Raw genomic sequence first — 16,989 nt, forward strand, 5'->3', positions numbered from 1 at the left:
GATCTTCATTGATCTTTCCTTTGCTAGTGATGTGAGATGGTTTTGGTCACAGCTGTTCCTTCTTCCTTGAATCCTGGATTGGTTTTATGAATACTCCTAAATCCCCCACCTGCTTGATACTTGAGCAAAGGATCTTGCTGAAAAGGATTTGCAAGTTCTTGTTGTATCTTGGAAGTCTGCCAATTTTTATGACTTGACAATTATTCATCTACTGAAAGGTGTTTTATGCATGTCTGTTACTCGTGGAGAGGAAGTAGGCATTTCTGCTTACTCTCTTCACTCAATTCTTTGGTCCTGTTTTTGATTTTAATGTTGTTATTCGCAAAAACTTTCTTGACAATGGATTGTCAAATCTTTAAGCGTGCATTTCTGCTGTCAAAATGGTGGTTTTTGATTCTCTATGACGAAGGATTTTCAAATCTCTCATGGGTGCAGTTTTTGTCTATAAAGAGCATAAATCCTGCAAAGATTCTACCATTGCCCTGGATGGATTTTCAGTCACCTATAACAGAACCATGAAATCACCTCGACCAAATATTATAGGAGAGGATGCTGAGGTGGCTTTTCATGGCCCATAACACCATTGTTTCTTTGGCATGATCAAGGCTCAATTAAGCTGTTTGATTTTAGTGAATCGAGTATAATTTATCAAATCAAAAAAGATACCCCTCAATAAAGAAAAAAGAAAAAAGAAATGGGGAAATGGGAAATGTGGAAACGAAAGTTGAGATAAATTTTATATTTTGAGTTTTTTGACAAATTATACTCGACTGAAATAAAATAAAATAAAATACAGAAACGTTTCTGACCAAATCCATAATAGCAAAGCTAATAGAAAAACTCTTAATGAATTGATGAAAATACGAAGTGCAGATAATGAGTTAAGCATATAATAAAAGACAACAAGCACACAAGTCTAAAAACTATTTTGTGATTATTTTGGTTTTTTTTTTTAATTATTAATATTGTTAAAGTGTACATAAAACTAAAGGGTATGAAAAATTCATTGTTTACCCACATCCATACACCGTGAATTACAATGATATTACTTTTTTTTTTTCACTCAAAGTGTATTACTTTCTTCTTTTTTTATTACAATATTTTTTCTTTTTGTTTTATTTTTTTCCTTCAAATTATCTGTTAATTTTACTTTTTAAAATATTAAGCTAGTTAAAAATTTCTTTCTATATTTTTTTTCTTTACAATACTATTGATTATTATGATGTTTTTCCACATGTTTTTTTTTTAAATTATATTTGTTGATTTTATTGTTTTATTATTGGGTTGATTGAGAATTTAGTTTTGTTTTTTTTTCTTTAAAACATTGTTGATTGTTATAGTATTTCTCCAAATGGTTTTTTTTATTATTTTTTAATGATTTTCTTCAAAATTATCTTTTTATTTTATTTTTAATATTAAGCTGGTTAAAAATTACAGTTACAATATGCGTGAAAAGTACTATAACTTTCCTCACAAATTATTGTAGATTGCTATTGTGTTTTTTTTCACATGGTTTTTTTCTAAAATTATCTTTGTCAATTTTATTTTTTAAATATTAAGCTGATTAAAAATTATAATTATAAGTAAAGCTAAATCATAAAGGGAAAACACTGTAACTTTTCTCACAAAACATTATGGATTGATATAGTTTCTTCTCACATGTTTTTTTTCCTGTTTCTTTTGTGTTTTCTTTTTTTGTAATATTTTTTTCCAAAATTATCTTTATTAATTTTTTTTAATATTTAGCTGGTTATAATTTAATTTTGTAATAAAGTTTAATTATATGGGGAAAATAAGTAACTTTCCTTACAAAACACTGTGGATTGCTATAGTGTTTCTCCATTTGGTTTTTTTTCTTATATTTTTTTTTAAATTGCCTTTTTCAATTTTATTTTTTTAATATTGAACTGAATGAGAATTACAATTATAAGTCATTACAGATAAGGCTAAATCATGTGGGGAAGCACTGTAAGTTTCATCACAAAACACTATGAATTGCTATAGTGTTTCTAACATGATTTTTTTTCTTTTATATATATATATAATTAAATTATCTTTGTCATTTTTTTTTAAATATTGAAATGATTGAGAATTTAACTTTGTAATTAAAAACAAATTGTGAATTGCTACAATGTTTTTCCATATGATTTTTTAATGATTTTTTTCCAAAATTATCTGTCATTTTTTTTAATATTAAGTTGGTTAAGAATTATAATTACAATAAAACTAAATCATATGGGGATAGCGTTGTTGTTTTCCTCACAAAATATTGTGGATTGCTACAGTATTTCTTAAAATGGTATTTTTTATGATTTTTTTTAAAATTATCTTCGTCGATTTTAGTTGGGAAAGCATTGTAGTTTTCCTCACGAAACATTGTCAATTGCTACAACATTTTTCCTCATGGGTTTTTTTCTTTTTAAAATTATTTTTATCAATTTTTTTAATATTAAGTTGGTAGAGAATTTAGCTTTGTAATGTTTTTTTGCTTTTTATTAGTAGAAAAGCTAAATTATATGGGAAAAAAAATTGTATCTTTCCTCACAAAATATTGTGGATTGCTACAAATTATTTTGTTCGGTCTCTAAGTTTTTTTTATACCCAACACAACTTTTTTTTTTTTGTCAGAAAATATTGGATTCATTATACCTTTAGTTTTTATTACTTATCTAGCATTGGTTTACAATTATAACACTATCAAATATATTTATTTTATAAATCTGCAGCAGCACACGAGCATGCTATCTAATATTTATTATTTAAAATTGCAATTCTTTTAGATCCTATGTTGAAAATTCAAAAGGTGCAAGGGTATCCACATATCCAAGCTTGATATAAACTTGGTTTTAACTTAACTCATTATTTTCACAATCACATAAATATGTCAACATTAAGAGAACTCATGGCTTCACTTTAGCTTTATTATTATGCACATGAACTTATTTTTTTTTTGTAGATTATAATAATAAAATGATGTTTTTATCTTCATAAACATAACATAATTGATCTTGGAAATAGTTATATAATAATCTTTTTGTTATTATTTGCATAATAAAATTATTGATATGCTATTAGAGACAAAAACTAAAACATTGGTAGGTATGGATAATTTCAACTTTTTTTACTTTATTTTTGTTGTACAGGAAAATAACTAGAATACTCTTTAATTAGAATTTTTTTTGCCTTTGGTCAATAGGTTTTTCATCTTTATATATATATATATATATATATATATTAAAAAAAGTTTAGCATGGGCAGTTTTGTATTTTGATATAAAGAAAATACATTAGCAGTTTTGTATTTTGATATAAAGAAAATATTATTTAATATGAAAAGGAAAGTAATGCACGAACCAAACATGAAATTACGTGGGTGCTCCTACACTTTTTCAGACGACATGTACAACATCATCTAGTGGCCAAACTTTGTTTTTAACAGCAACATTTTAATCCTTATGGTGTCGCCTCTATTCCTAGACAGTGTGTTTGGCAAAAATATATCAGGTTTTATGATAGTGGCCTTTTTCTTCTTCTTCCTTTCTTTTTTTCTCCTTGTTTCTATAGCCCACCCCTGACATTTCAAAGCACCAATGGTTGTTTAATGAGTACAGCGTTGTCCAATTACCAAACTCCAGCTTCCACAATAAAATTTTTATTTTTATAGCATTGCCTCAATTAGTGGGCTATGTGTGTGGTAGAATATATCGGGTTTTGCATTGGTGACGGTTTCTTTTTTTTCCTTTCCTCTTTCTTTTCTCCTTCTTGGTTCCAATGCCCACCCTTATACATTTTCAAAGCAGCCTTTTAATTTATTTTTCATTTAGATTTTGTCTATTTTTTTGTTGCTCTTTGTTTTATTTTAAATTATCCATAGAATTGCAATCTTTTTTCAATTTAATCCTTCTTTGTTTTTTCCACCTTTCAGATTTTGGTCCCTATTTTTTCTTGTGATTTTTTTATTCTCTTAATTAATTTATATTTTTAATTTTATCTCTTAATATTTTTTTTATCATTCTATTTATTGAACTATTTTCTCAATTGCATCTGTTGATATTTTAGATCATTTTATTCTATATTAGATTAGTACATTTTTAATTACAATTTGTATTATTTTTAATTCTTTTTTATTTAAAATTTATTTTTTTATTTTATTCCTTAATATTTTATTGATCGAGTTTTTGTTAAACTTTTGAGTCATGAAATTTTGATTAGGTTGGCTTAAATCTCTTTTTTAGATCTTTTTTTACAATTATTTTTGTTGATATTATCCTTCTATATAGTTGTCTTGATATCATGTGTAAGGTCATAAGTTTCATGTGTTAACCCAACTTTGTCTAGAAATATATTTTTAAAAAAATTATTTTTTCTTGTTGTTGTCTATTTTTTTATTTAGAATATTATTAAATTATTCAAGGTTTAACATGATTATCTAATTTATTTTACTTCTTACAAAAACATAACCATCTCTTGAACTTTTCTTTTTTAGGTTGAAAAAATAGTTTGGCCCAGCCCCTGGGCCACCAATCTAGTTAACAAAACATTAAAAGATAAGAGGATTTTAATATACCCCTCCTCACAAAATATTATTCAATATAATAATGTTTTTTTTTCTTTTTTTAATATTTCAATTACATCTTTCAACATGAAATTTAGTGAGAATTGAGTTTCATAATTTTTTTTAATTTATTTTTTATGAAGTTATCTCAGGCTCATGATTTGGATTGTGAGCTTGGCGGGTTGACTCATGTTTTCCCCACTTTTGTTATTAATTGTTTTCTCAATTTATCCCTCAACAATGGATTGATTGAGAATTAGGTTCCCTAATTTGTTTTGATTTACTTTTTAGGAGATTATCGTCATCTCATGACTTGATTTATAGGTTTTGGTCGGTTCACTTGGGTTGATTCAAATTATTTTTTATGTCCTTTTTTAATCAAATGTTTTTTCAATTTCATCTTTTAATATTTCAATTTCATAATTTGTTTCAATTTGCTTTTTATTGGGTTATCCTAGTCTTATGACTCGGGTTACGGGGTTAATAGGTGAACCTGAATTGACTCGTGTTATTTTGTTTTCCTTTTTTTAATTGATTTTTTTTTTCAATTTCATCCTTCAACATTAAATTTATTGAAAATTAAGCTTTATACTCTGTTTTATTTTACTTTCTATGGAGTTATTATGATCTCGTAACCTGACATGTGAATTAGTAGATTAATACGAATTGATCCTAATCGATTTAATATCTTTTTATCTCAATATTTATGAAAACAATCTCATCTTGAATAATTATTTTGAGTTAAACTACAATTTTACCTATCATTCAGTTCGTTTTTTTACCCATCAAGTTGAACAAGTTATATCGGATCAGTCCTCACATGATTTATTTTTTTTACTAGAAAAAATATTGACCATGCATAAACATTTTTTTTATTTTTTAAATATAATCCTCAATGTAACACTGACCAAAAATATAGTAATAAATAAGAGAACTAGGGTTTTAAATTTATTTTCTAAAATAATGCTAAGAGAATGATCACTTTTCTCAAACATTGGTTTTATTTTATCTTTTTCTATCCCACCCAATATCTTTTTTTCGCGCATGAGAAAAGGTGTTAGGGACCTATTCTAATACAACAAAATCTAATATCTCTTTGGTCATCAGGAGTCTCAGTCACATTATTGGGCTCAGCAGTAGTAGGTGGTTTAGCAGTTTATGCTGAAGGACTTTTTGATTCCTGCTTCTTCTAGGCCTGTTCATGGTTTGATTTGATTTGGTTTGGTTTGGTTTGGTTTGAACCATAAAAATCAACCAAACTGAATAACTGATATTTATAAAAATTCAAACCGAACCAAATTGAATTCTGGTTCAAACCGCATTGGTTCGATTATGTTAAATTCAATTTTTTGGCTTAAAAATCAAAAACCTAATCATTAAATTAATAAGCTTTTTTATATTTTTTTAAATGGGCTTAGATTAAATTGGGCTTTTAAATTTTCTTATTAGGCTAAGTTTATGGGGTTTTTAATGAAAACTCTTTAAAATTTTCTAATTTGATTTTGTTTGTTATAAGCTTTTTAATGAAATTAAAATATTGATATTTTTTTTTTAATTCTTATAGTAACAATAAATTTAAAATGCTATCTTACTATCTTTAATATGCAAAGAAATAAGTTATGCTATCTTTAATATGGAAAGAAATAAGTTATGAAAATTCAAATCAATACAATATGCAAGATGCAGGATCAAATTTGAGCACCTCAAATTAAAAGAGATGTTCACACTAAAAAAGTTTACATTAGTAAATAGTAACCAATAATAAATTATCATAAATATCAGGCATAATTTGAAGAAAAAAATCCAGCACTAGCACTACAGCAACATCCAAAACTTTCAGCAACAACAAAAGTCAAAAGATCTAGGAAGGATAATGTTATAAAGAAACACTGGCAAATTAGCAACATATTAGAGTTCATCTATTAAAAAAATTAGCAATGCAAAATTTTAAAAGGAATTAATAAGGTAAAGTGAATTAATTATCCAAAACAATTATATTTCAGGATTGCGTCAACATCATCAATACAACTTACAAACAATCAATTGAGATTTTTAAACTTTCACCAAATTCTACAAAAACATAAATTAAAATGTTAGATTAAACATATGTAAATAAATGATATTATAAAATAACTACATTTAAATTTATAAAAAAAATTACATAATTCAATCATCTCAGAATTTTCAATATAATCCATTACATAATTCAATCATCTCATAATTTTCAATATAATCCATGAAGATTCTCATGTTGATTGGAATTAGTGCTAAACTCAACCAATTCTGACAACAAACAAATCTTGCACTGTCAATGGAGATAAAAAGCTTCAAAAAAGATTTAATATACGATCGCCAATATTGAAAGTCATTTTAGAAACAATTGTAAATACCGGAATAGCTAACACATGTTGTGCCACCATAGAAAGAATCTTGTAGTTATAGCATTACAGCTCCACCAACCCAAAATATCTAATTTAAAATTATTACGATCCTCACAATCATCACTCAAATACCTCTCGACCTCATTTTTTTTTTACAATGCTTTCTTCCTCTAAATGTTTTTTGAATTAAGAAGTTAAATCATCCAACAAAGCATCATTTACCACCATTAAATTAACATTAATATTTTTATTTATACTAGTTCCAACAATATGAATAACCTCAATATTCTCATCAACATTCATATAATGCTCAAACAACCTTAGCTAAGTATCTTTAACCTTAATTGTAAAATTTTCAACTACTTCAACATCATACAATCTTCCAAAACAAAATCTCACATCCTTCTATTTAAAACGTGATTCTAACACAACAGCCACATATAACAAAAACAATTGTGTATCTTGTGATCCCTCTAATATTTTTTATACTTTGTCATCATATTCTTGATCATTTTACTTACATAAACATCTTCACTTCTACAAAGTTGGGTTATACTTGTGTGCATTAAAATCAATTTATGGACAAAAAAATTAGATGTCACATACAACGAGCCAGGAAATTTCAATGTAACCATGTAAAATAGTTTCAAGAACTTGATAAAAGATATAGCCTTTTCCCAATCTTATAAAATAGGAGGACCTAAGTTTTTTTGTTTTCCTTTTGAATCAACCTCAAAGTAACTCAAATACCTAGAATTGGTTTCTTCTAACTTCATAAAAACCACACCAAATTTATCAGCCGCATCTAGCATCATATATGTAGAGTTCTATCTAGTTGCAATATCCAATCAAACATATTTTTTACTTCTAATTTTCAACATCTTTGCATATTGGTTAAAAACAAGTTTTCTAGAAAGAGAAAATCTAACAAGCCTCATTGCATTCCTAATATTAACAACTGAATCATTAATATTTTTCAATCTTGTACATATAATAAAATTAACATTATGTGCACAACTTTTAACATGCTTGAAGTCATTTGATAATATATTAGTTGTCCAATTACTTGTTATTCTCTTTAAATATTTTATTATCAAATTATTTGAACTTACATTTTCTACTATAACTGTTAAAATATTATAAATTCCCAATTTAAACAAACAACTCTGAATTGCTTGGTCAATTGTTTCACCTTTATGATTAGAAACTTGATAAAAATTTAGAATTTTTTTATTCAAGTTCCAACCTTCATTAATCCAATGGGCAGTCAAACACATATAATTAATGTTTTGGATTCATGTCCAAGTAGCGATTGTTAAACATAAATGTTGATCCTTAAGAGCTTTCTTTAGATTTTCCTTCTCATCTATATAAATTTTCAAACAATCTCTTCAAATCGTCAAATGAAAAGGAATATCAAATCTAGGTTGCATTACTTGACAAAATGATTTGAATCCTTAGTTTTCAACAAAGTTAAAAGGTAGCTCATCAAGTGTAATCATTTTTTCTAGGGCTTTACTACATTATTCATAACTATAAAACACTGCCTTAATAATCACCATATTTTACTTTCCATTATTACCCTCTTTTATTATAAGCTTAGGTTCTAAAACTAAAGTTTTTTGTTTTCGGTTAATCACAAAAGAAAATTTTTCGTATACACCTAGATAACTCTACATGTTACTAGTCCCATAAAGTATAGTATGACATGCATAGTCTTTTTCACAATACATATATGCAACCCTAAGAGCTTTAAAATTACCATTTACCATTTAGTTTTTTAAAGTGATCCCAAATTTGGGATGTTTTTCTTTTATTAGATCTAGAAGGTGGATTACCTTCACTTTTAGTGTTGCTATTTATACAAAAAGTAGCAGCTAGAACTGAAACTGGAACTAGAATAGGCAAAGAATTGGATTCCGAACTTTAAGAATTTGATTCATTTGGTATAGGATCTTCTCAATTATCCATCTGAAACTAAAAAAAAAAAAACAACAACATGAATCTTAAAGTTAAAGCTAACACATTCAATTGTAAAGAGGATTTAAGGACCAGCAATTATTTCCAATTGCAAAAGCAAGAAAAAAGCCTATTATTCTGCCCAATTGCCCACTATTCTACCGATTAATGCAAAAGCAAGAAAAAAGCTTCTGGTGAATCAAGAAAAAGTTGAGCATCATATTAGGTTCATATAATTGCAAAAAAGCATCTGTCACCTCTCTATTCTAAAAAACTTGCATACGACTTGTAGAAATACACATCATAATGAGCTCCAACATCTGACTAGTCAAAAAAGTCTCAAACAAGGTGCACACTGTAATGGACCAATGGTTTATAACAGATCATATATGAAAATCAAATATTTTCATGGAAAATGTTTTGCTAAAATACACAATAATTTTAACTGAACAAAGCAATCAATATCTAAAAATTCAACAAATCATTAAGCTAACAAAATCAACAGTAAACTTGAACTTATTATAAAGCTAACATAACACTCGACAACCATGTTTTTACATTGTAGCCAACTTTATAATCTATCCATTATCCCACTACATGAGCTATACTGCCAAAATTGATAAAACAAATTGATAGCTAAACAAAGTAATCAAGATAAAACAAATTGATAACTAATAATATAGATCAAAAAACCAATATATAAAAGGCACTAAAAGGAAAATAAAAAACACTAACAATCAAGATAAAACAAATTGATAGATAATAATACAAATTAAACCCACATATTAAAGTTAACAATGTTAAACAAAGTAATCAAGAACTCAATATCAACACAAATCAATAGAATATCAGTATTAATAGTGATACAAAATCAAATAAGATAAAAAGTATGACTGAAACAAGAGAAAAGAGAGAAGGCAGAGGAAAGGGGGCGAACCTGAAAAAAGATGCAAAAATCGTAACTGCAAGATGATAGAAAAAGGAGAAGCAAATGTCATAGAAGCATGAAAGTTTGAAACAAATGTTACAAGCACATGAAGGCCAGAATTAACATATGGATAAACTTTACCTTATCATCTTTTCTCTAATGAGGAGCCCTCTTTTTCTACTGCAAGTGAAGAGAGAAGCCAAGGGTTTTTGTTTGGCTATAAGTATATTAGATGGAGATGTGGGTTATTTATTATTTGACTATAGAAGAGACAGATGAAGGGGGCAGAGATGGAGAGTGGATAAAAATTAAAAGGAAAAGGAAGAAGGCGATATATCATTTCTGGTCTGGACGACAGCTTTTCATGTAATGTTATTAGTTAGGGTTAGGTTTACTGTAGTATTTATAAGTCTTTTATTTTATGGTTGGACCGGTTTGGTTTACTGGTTTCAATTGTAAAATTGAAACTGAATCAAACTGGTAAGATTTTATGGTTTTAAAAATCAGTTTAATCAGTTTTCATCTCGATTTGATTTTTTCAGTTAATCGGTTTTTTTGAACACCGTTAACTCCTTCCCTGCAATAACTTCTTCCATGTAAAAAAATCTAGGTGACAAAGATAAAGTGAAAGTATAAACAACCAAAAAAAAAAACAACAACAATAAAGTTTCATGGGAATTCATACCAAAACGTGTCAACAAGCGAATCATCTTCTTATAAGAGAAAATTGATTTAGTAGAATTGGCAATATACAGGAAAACTTAACCTAAAACAATATAGAAAATTAAATAAAAAAAAACTAAAGAAGAAGGAGAAGTTAATGGATTCCAATAGAAATTTAACTATTTATTGGAATGGTAAAATGATACAATTGCCCTTATTCAAAAAGAACTTTGCACTACGCATTGTGGGTAATATTTTTTTTTTCATCATTACATAATTATCTTTACAAATTATATAGGGTTAGATTTATTATTTTGTTTTACATTGCACAATAAAATTACTAATTTAATCCTATAAATTAATTATTTTGTTATAAATTAATTATTTTGTTTTACACTGCATAGTAAAATTACTAATTTAATTCTAAAATAAAAAAAATATAATGCTTATTTTTCAGAGGTGTTTTGGTCTTTTATTTTTTTTAAAATAGTGCAATTACTTTAATATTCTTAAATAAAAAAATCAACATAATTATCTCACTAAAACTTTTTTTTGTTATTTTACATTGGTTTTACTATAAATTTAAAGGTTACTTAAGTATATATTTGTAGTTGGCATTTATTAAATATTATTAAAAAAATCTATTGGATGTGCATGACATAAGTTAATATATGGATGCCTCCCTCTTTGTTTAGGCAATAAATGCAAGATTGTTTAGCTACTAAACACCATCTTCCATAGCAATATATTAAAGGTCTTGACATCTCTGACAAGTGGCACATGACATATGGACTAGCTATATCTCTGATTTGATGTCATTTGTCATTTTCTTTTTTTCTCTTTTTCTTTTCACCTTGAATGCAGTGTCAACCCTTTCAAAAATTCAAACCAGTCTTGCAATTTATCTTTCCTTCACATTTAATCATTGTTCCTTTTATTACTAGTTTTTTAATTTTAAATAATCTATAAAATTATAAATATTTTTTAATTTCAATTCCTGTCATTTTTTAATATATAAGTAATTTATCAAATTACAATTTTTTTTCAATTTTATCCCTATGATTTTTAATCTTTTAAATTTGATTCTTATTTTTTTATTGCTATTTGTTTTATTTGAAATCATTTTTTAATTTATTTTTTTTACAATTTTATTCTCCTTTGATTTTTTTTGTATAAACTTTTATCTTCATTATTTTTATTACTATCTTTTTTACCTTTGCAAATTATTTTAATTAATATTTTTTTTAATTTTATCCTTTAAAATTAAATTAGTTGAGAATTAAGTTTTATAATTAAATTCAGATCTAGAATTTCACGAGTTGTAAGTTTTAGAGATTAATTCTATTTAAAAAATTCACTCAAGTCTACTTGTTTTATTTTTTTAAGTTGATTTCTTATTTTTATTTTTTTTGTTTTGTTTTATTACTTTTTATGATGTGTCATTTTGCTTTATTATTTTCTATGATTTTACTTTTATGCTTTATTACTTTTTATGATTTTACTTTTTTAAGATTAGCTTTGAACTGAATTCATAATTAGAATTACAAGTTACTTGTTTTTTAAAAAAATTAAATTTTTTTAATTTTATTTTTTGTCTATGAAGTTAATTTATTCCTATACTCATGGTCATGAAATTTACATGTTCACCCTTGAACCCTTGAATTGTTTAACAATCCGGATGAACTCTTTATTTTTAGTTTTTTTTACTGTCAATTTTTATTAATTTATTTATTGTTAATGCATATTTTTTTTCATTATTTAAATTATCAATTCAACGAATGTCTTAAATTGTTTTACCCTACCATTGCTTTTTGATGTCAAATTTTGTCTAGGCAACAAATCTAGTATATTACCATTACGTAACAAAATTTTCTGCCTGTTTCATATTTTTGCTCTGAGTTTTACATTCTGTAATAAAATTCTAGAGATAAGAGGATACAAAAGTGATGCAATTTCTCATCATTCAAAGGACTTCTCGTCATTCTTTTACACCTCATTCCTACTCCACTCAAGTGCAGAAAATAAAGCTGAGGCCTCTGATTAATTTCCTCTTAGCCATCTGTTCCATGTTCTAATTACCTGTAGTTTGCATCTCGAGGTTTCTCTTCACCTTCACAAGCATGCATTCTGTGGGTAAATTCATTTTAAATTAATGGATGTTTCCCTCGTAAGCGTTTTTTCTTCTTCCCGGATTTCTTTTTCTTGAGAGCTGCTCCTTGGCCCCTCTTGAACACAGCTAAAACTTCGATGCTGCAACCATTGCTCAAAATCAATTGTAATCCAACGTCATCAAACAAATAAAAACAAACATTTTTAGTGCACATATGAGGGCATCGAGTTCACGTGGATACTAAATTCACTGTCATTAGGCAACTCAACAGATTCTTCATGATAACTGCTTATGAGCCACTGTTTAGATTTTATGACCACAGTAATGACAATTTGGACGAGACGACACTCTGAAAATACTACAAATTTCATCCAGAGCTCCTATGTTGCTAAATTTCAACCTCGTTAAATGAGGCAAAATTTTGCATCTTTTTCAACAATTTGAAAGATTAAAGCAACTACTATATATTAGTAGGAGCAAAGACACCGAAGGCAAGTGCTCAAATTTTGTTCAGGAATTCTATGGTGGGAAGAAGGATTTGGACCAAGTCAGGAAATGCTGTGCCAGTTGCATCTAAAACAGTAAGGTGAATCGTACTGCATTTAAGATAATGCACCCAGGCTTATAGACACAGCAGATTTGGACAGGGAAATAAATGAAAATAGAAAGGAGCAGTACCTTTGGGTGCCAGGAAAGAAGTTAAAACCATGAGCCTTTTCCAGACGCCATTTCTTACTAGATAACAATGACTTGCAATCCTGTGAAAATTAAAAAGTAACTTGAACTTGAGAATGCCTAAGTCAGAGTTTATTCTATTCTCTTGGAACTTAAAGGTCATGCAGCCACTATAATTCCATAAGTACCTCTTTGAAGCTTTCCCATCCACAGCTTATATAAATAAGTGTTTGAGGCAGTGATTCTGAGTCCTCAAGTGCTGACTTGCTTCCAATTTGAACTGAATCTTTCATTGCACGTAACACCCATGGTCTTTTCTCATCTTTGACTTTTGAAAAAGAGCTGGAATTGACAAGAACATAAACTAATAAATTGCAAACATCGAGTCCTGCAATACTGCAGCCAGGATTAAACACCTTTTCTTACAAGTTACATCATTAGGTGGCACATTCAACTTCATTGACCAAAGGTCTATGAACTTGGTCCTACCTCTCAGGTGCTGATTTAGCTTTGCACTTCAGTGACGATATTGTCCGTAATACATCAAGAAGTGATGCATCGAGTCCCTTTCTAGGAGGATCTACAATGACTACTTCTGACCCCATGAGCCAAGAAAGAGGTTCCTATTCAGCATATGAACAATAGCACATAATTACCTCGAATCATTCGATAATGATATTAGTTTGAAATAATTTGACCGTGACATCGAAGTTAAAATTCTGAGAGAAGACAGAGGTTGCTTTTTTATCTCTCCAATTCACAAATTGCAAACAAATTGTTCAAAACTACCATGTTACTAGAGGTAAACTTGTGAAAAGAATGCAACACTTAACAGTATCTGATATTCTAAATTGAAGTTTCTAACAAAAGTAACTGTAACCTTAAATCAGGAAAGTTAAATACTAACAACTGAAGTGTCTGCATGATGCCAACTAATGCTGCTATCTACATAGTTTGGAAGGCGTTCAACAGTCTTCTCAAAAGACAGCTTTGACTCTTTGTTAACCTCAACACATCTAACAGATCTGAAAGGCAATAATCACAGCACTGCAATTAAAATCTTATCAATTTTAATTTAAAAATGAACCTAAATTTTTTTGAACACGTGGATCTTGCCTGCATTTCCTAGTGGCTGCCAATGATAATCCAATTGCACCAGCTCCTGCATACAAATCAGTGACAGATGCTCCATACGGAACATATTTTTGTAACTTCCGCAGCAGGTTATCAAAAGCCTGAAGTGAAATTAGTAAAGGAATAAATCAAAGTCAGGCATGCAACATGATAACATAGAACAAGCCAGTTGCAAAGGGAGAAGAGAAGACAGTATGTGTGAAGATGCTTGAATCTTCATTTTTTTTCACTAACAATTTTATCTGCTAGATGGACTATAAGGAATCCACTAAAAACAGAAAGGAGTTTTCAGATTAGAAGATTGTTCTACCCGAGTGTTTGCTTGTCCAAAACTGGATGGAGCCAAGGACATATCAATTCCTCCTACGTGTTCCCAAAAGCCACTTTCTCCTAAAAGATGCCTCCATCTATTGCCAAAAATAATCTGCATCATCAGCGAGATATTTTAGTCTCACGTAATAAAAGGTTTCTTTCTTTTCTTCTTTTTAAGCAATGGTTTTACATCAATTCTTCAACATGTCACACCATCATTTCTGTGAATTTGCTAACCCCATCATGATATCCATCCTAACCAAAATTTACAGTTTACTGTCTCCAATCAACACTTTATATCAGAGAATCTGAAAACATGTAGAAACATTTGTTTATTAAATCAAGAACACGCTGTTTAAATTTTCTTTTTTGCAGACATATTCTTTAGTTTTTTGTAAATCATGAAAATACAAACACTAGCCAAACACACTCATCAGATAAATACTTTGACTCTTCGGATGTTCATCAATTATTCACATTAAACACTTCACATAATGAACACAGAGCTTAAGTCATTATTTCCTTTCAGCAACGAAGCAACTCCCTACTCACATTGTTTGTTGATGTCTGAAAGTTAGCCCATACAGAGTGAATAAACCTGACGTCACTCTTGGGTCCACCATTCCTCCATAAAAACTGCAAAACACAACATGCAATTCAACATTTATACATACATGCATAAGTACAAGAATTGGCAACAAAAAAATTAATCAAGGGGGTGCAAAACTCACATTAGCCAAGGCATTTAATTTTTCAAAATTATGAGAATTCTCATTTCTCGAATTCCAGACTAAGGAGACCTGCACCTTACCTGGAACATACATATTCAGCAATTAACTCAAAAATCTCAATTATCTTATAACTTAAACCAGTTTGAAAAAAAAATCCAATCCCTAAAACAAAATATCCCAACCATTTTTATATCTCTCTGGGGCAGGAAGAGACGTATTGTAAGTCGTCACGGCCATCTGCAAAGTTAAACAAACAACATCATTTTTCAATTGGAAATCACCTATCATTTTAACTTTTGTTTGTTAATTTCATTAAGAACCTGAACATATCGCAATTCGCCTGTCCCCTCATCTTCATCGTATGGCTCGATATTCAACTTAGTAACACCTAAAACAATCATATCCAAATAATTAAACACCAAATTCAAATCATTTTCAACAAAAATGAAGAAATTAGACCTTGTCTCAGCAGTTCAACGGCCGCATTAATATTCGGATGATGAGCTGCAACAAATTAAAATAAACAAATATTAATGAATTAACCTCAAACGGAGTATTTTCTTTTTGCCTATTTAATATAATATATACCTTTACAATGGGGGATGTCTACTACGTTATGAGTGCCTTCTTCATAAAGCCCAATCAGCGGCTTCATCGAGGAACCACGAACGGCCAGTTTTGCCCGACTCCTCCATCCCCACTGTACATGCGAGTCAGAGAATCAAAACCATAACTAGTTTTTTATTTAAAGAAAAGAAGCAGTAATTAATATTCCAAAATTATAATAAAAAAGAGGAAAAATACCAGTCTACTGCTATCAAAATCGAAATCTGAAACTCCTAGACTCTTAAAAAATTGACCAGCCTCGTCGACGATAATCGGACGGTGGAGATTGAATTCATGCGTGCAACCAGAGCAGCTTAAAACAAACACAAAATAAATACTTAAATAAATAAATGACTTTACAGTGGGTGTATAAAAGAGATTGAAAATGAATCTATGGGAAGGGTGCGTACGATTGGAAGTGAGGACACTGGAGGGCGCAGGATAGAGAGGGAACGGGGGTTGTGTTGTTGAGGAGGCTAGGGAGTGTTGGTGGTGGCGAGGAGGAGGAACGGAGTGCCGCTGGGGACGATTGGCAGGTGATGAAAGGACAGGAAGGTAAAGGTAACAGGCGGTTAGGGAGGAGGCACAGAGGCATTTGTGAAATCGACGGTGAGTGAAGTGAAGGTATTCTGGATGGCGGGAATGGATAACGTAACGGAAATGTTGCTGAAAATATCTAGTTGTTTTAATGGGTTGAACGGGTTGGTGATGGACCTGACCCGAACCCGGGTCTTTTGAGTAATACATATAAAATTAATTCATAGTTGTTTTCTATGTAATACTTATCTATATATTCATAACTACATGTCACAGATCAGTATCAAAATATTTAATTTAATTAAAAAAATAAATTTTAAAATTATCACATGTATTAAGAGAACTTTACTGATAAATATCGGATATATTATCTTGCGATTCTTAACTGTCAAAAATAAC

The 16,989-nt window shown here is 28.9% G+C and overlaps 1 protein-coding gene across 2 annotated transcripts; it reads right to left on the reverse strand.

Annotated features, from left to right (window-relative positions):
- Positions 1 to 12,332: 12,332 nt before the first annotated feature.
- Positions 12,333 to 16,732, reverse strand: LOC105110553 (S-adenosyl-L-methionine-dependent methyltransferases superfamily protein). Of its 2 annotated transcripts, none has more exons than XM_011005630.1 (15): positions 16,464 to 16,732; positions 16,252 to 16,366; positions 16,036 to 16,147; positions 15,907 to 15,951; positions 15,768 to 15,835; positions 15,630 to 15,684; positions 15,448 to 15,527; positions 15,269 to 15,352; positions 14,715 to 14,828; positions 14,387 to 14,505; positions 14,178 to 14,295; positions 13,760 to 13,893; positions 13,459 to 13,612; positions 13,274 to 13,353; positions 12,333 to 12,735 (listed from the first exon to the last, which is right to left on the reverse strand). In XM_011005630.1, the coding sequence occupies exons 1-15, from the start codon at positions 16,646 to 16,648 to the stop codon at positions 12,630 to 12,632; spliced, it is 1,569 nt and encodes a 522-aa protein (XP_011003932.1). In that variant the 5' UTR covers positions 16,649 to 16,732; the 3' UTR covers positions 12,333 to 12,629. The 2 variants fall into 2 exon arrangements, with proteins under 2 accessions (XP_011003932.1, XP_011003933.1); XM_011005631.1 differs by lacking the exon at positions 12,333 to 12,735 and adding an exon at positions 12,824 to 13,191.
- Between the last annotated feature and the right edge of the window lie 257 nt (positions 16,733 to 16,989).

The sequence above is a fragment of the Populus euphratica genome, unplaced genomic scaffold (genome assembly GCF_000495115.2).
Source record: "Populus euphratica unplaced genomic scaffold, PopEup_1.0 scaffold258.1, whole genome shotgun sequence".
NCBI classification, from domain to species: Eukaryota; Viridiplantae; Streptophyta; class Magnoliopsida; order Malpighiales; family Salicaceae; genus Populus; species Populus euphratica.

Bases quoted from the DNA above. Each gene is read 5' to 3' on its own strand.
- LOC105110553 (XM_011005630.1), bottom strand. From the start codon at position 16,648: ATGCCTCTGTGCCTCCTCCCTAACCGCCTGTTACCTTTACCTTCCTGT. The intron at 15,353-15,447 runs GTGAGTTTTGCA...TGTGTTTTGCAG, and splicing joins AATTAAATGCCTTGGCTAAT to TTTTTATGGAGGAATGGTGG. The intron at 12,736-13,273 runs GTACTGCTCCTT...CAATGGTTGCAG, and splicing joins TTCTTTCCTGGCACCCAAAG to CATCGAAGTTTTAGCTGTGT.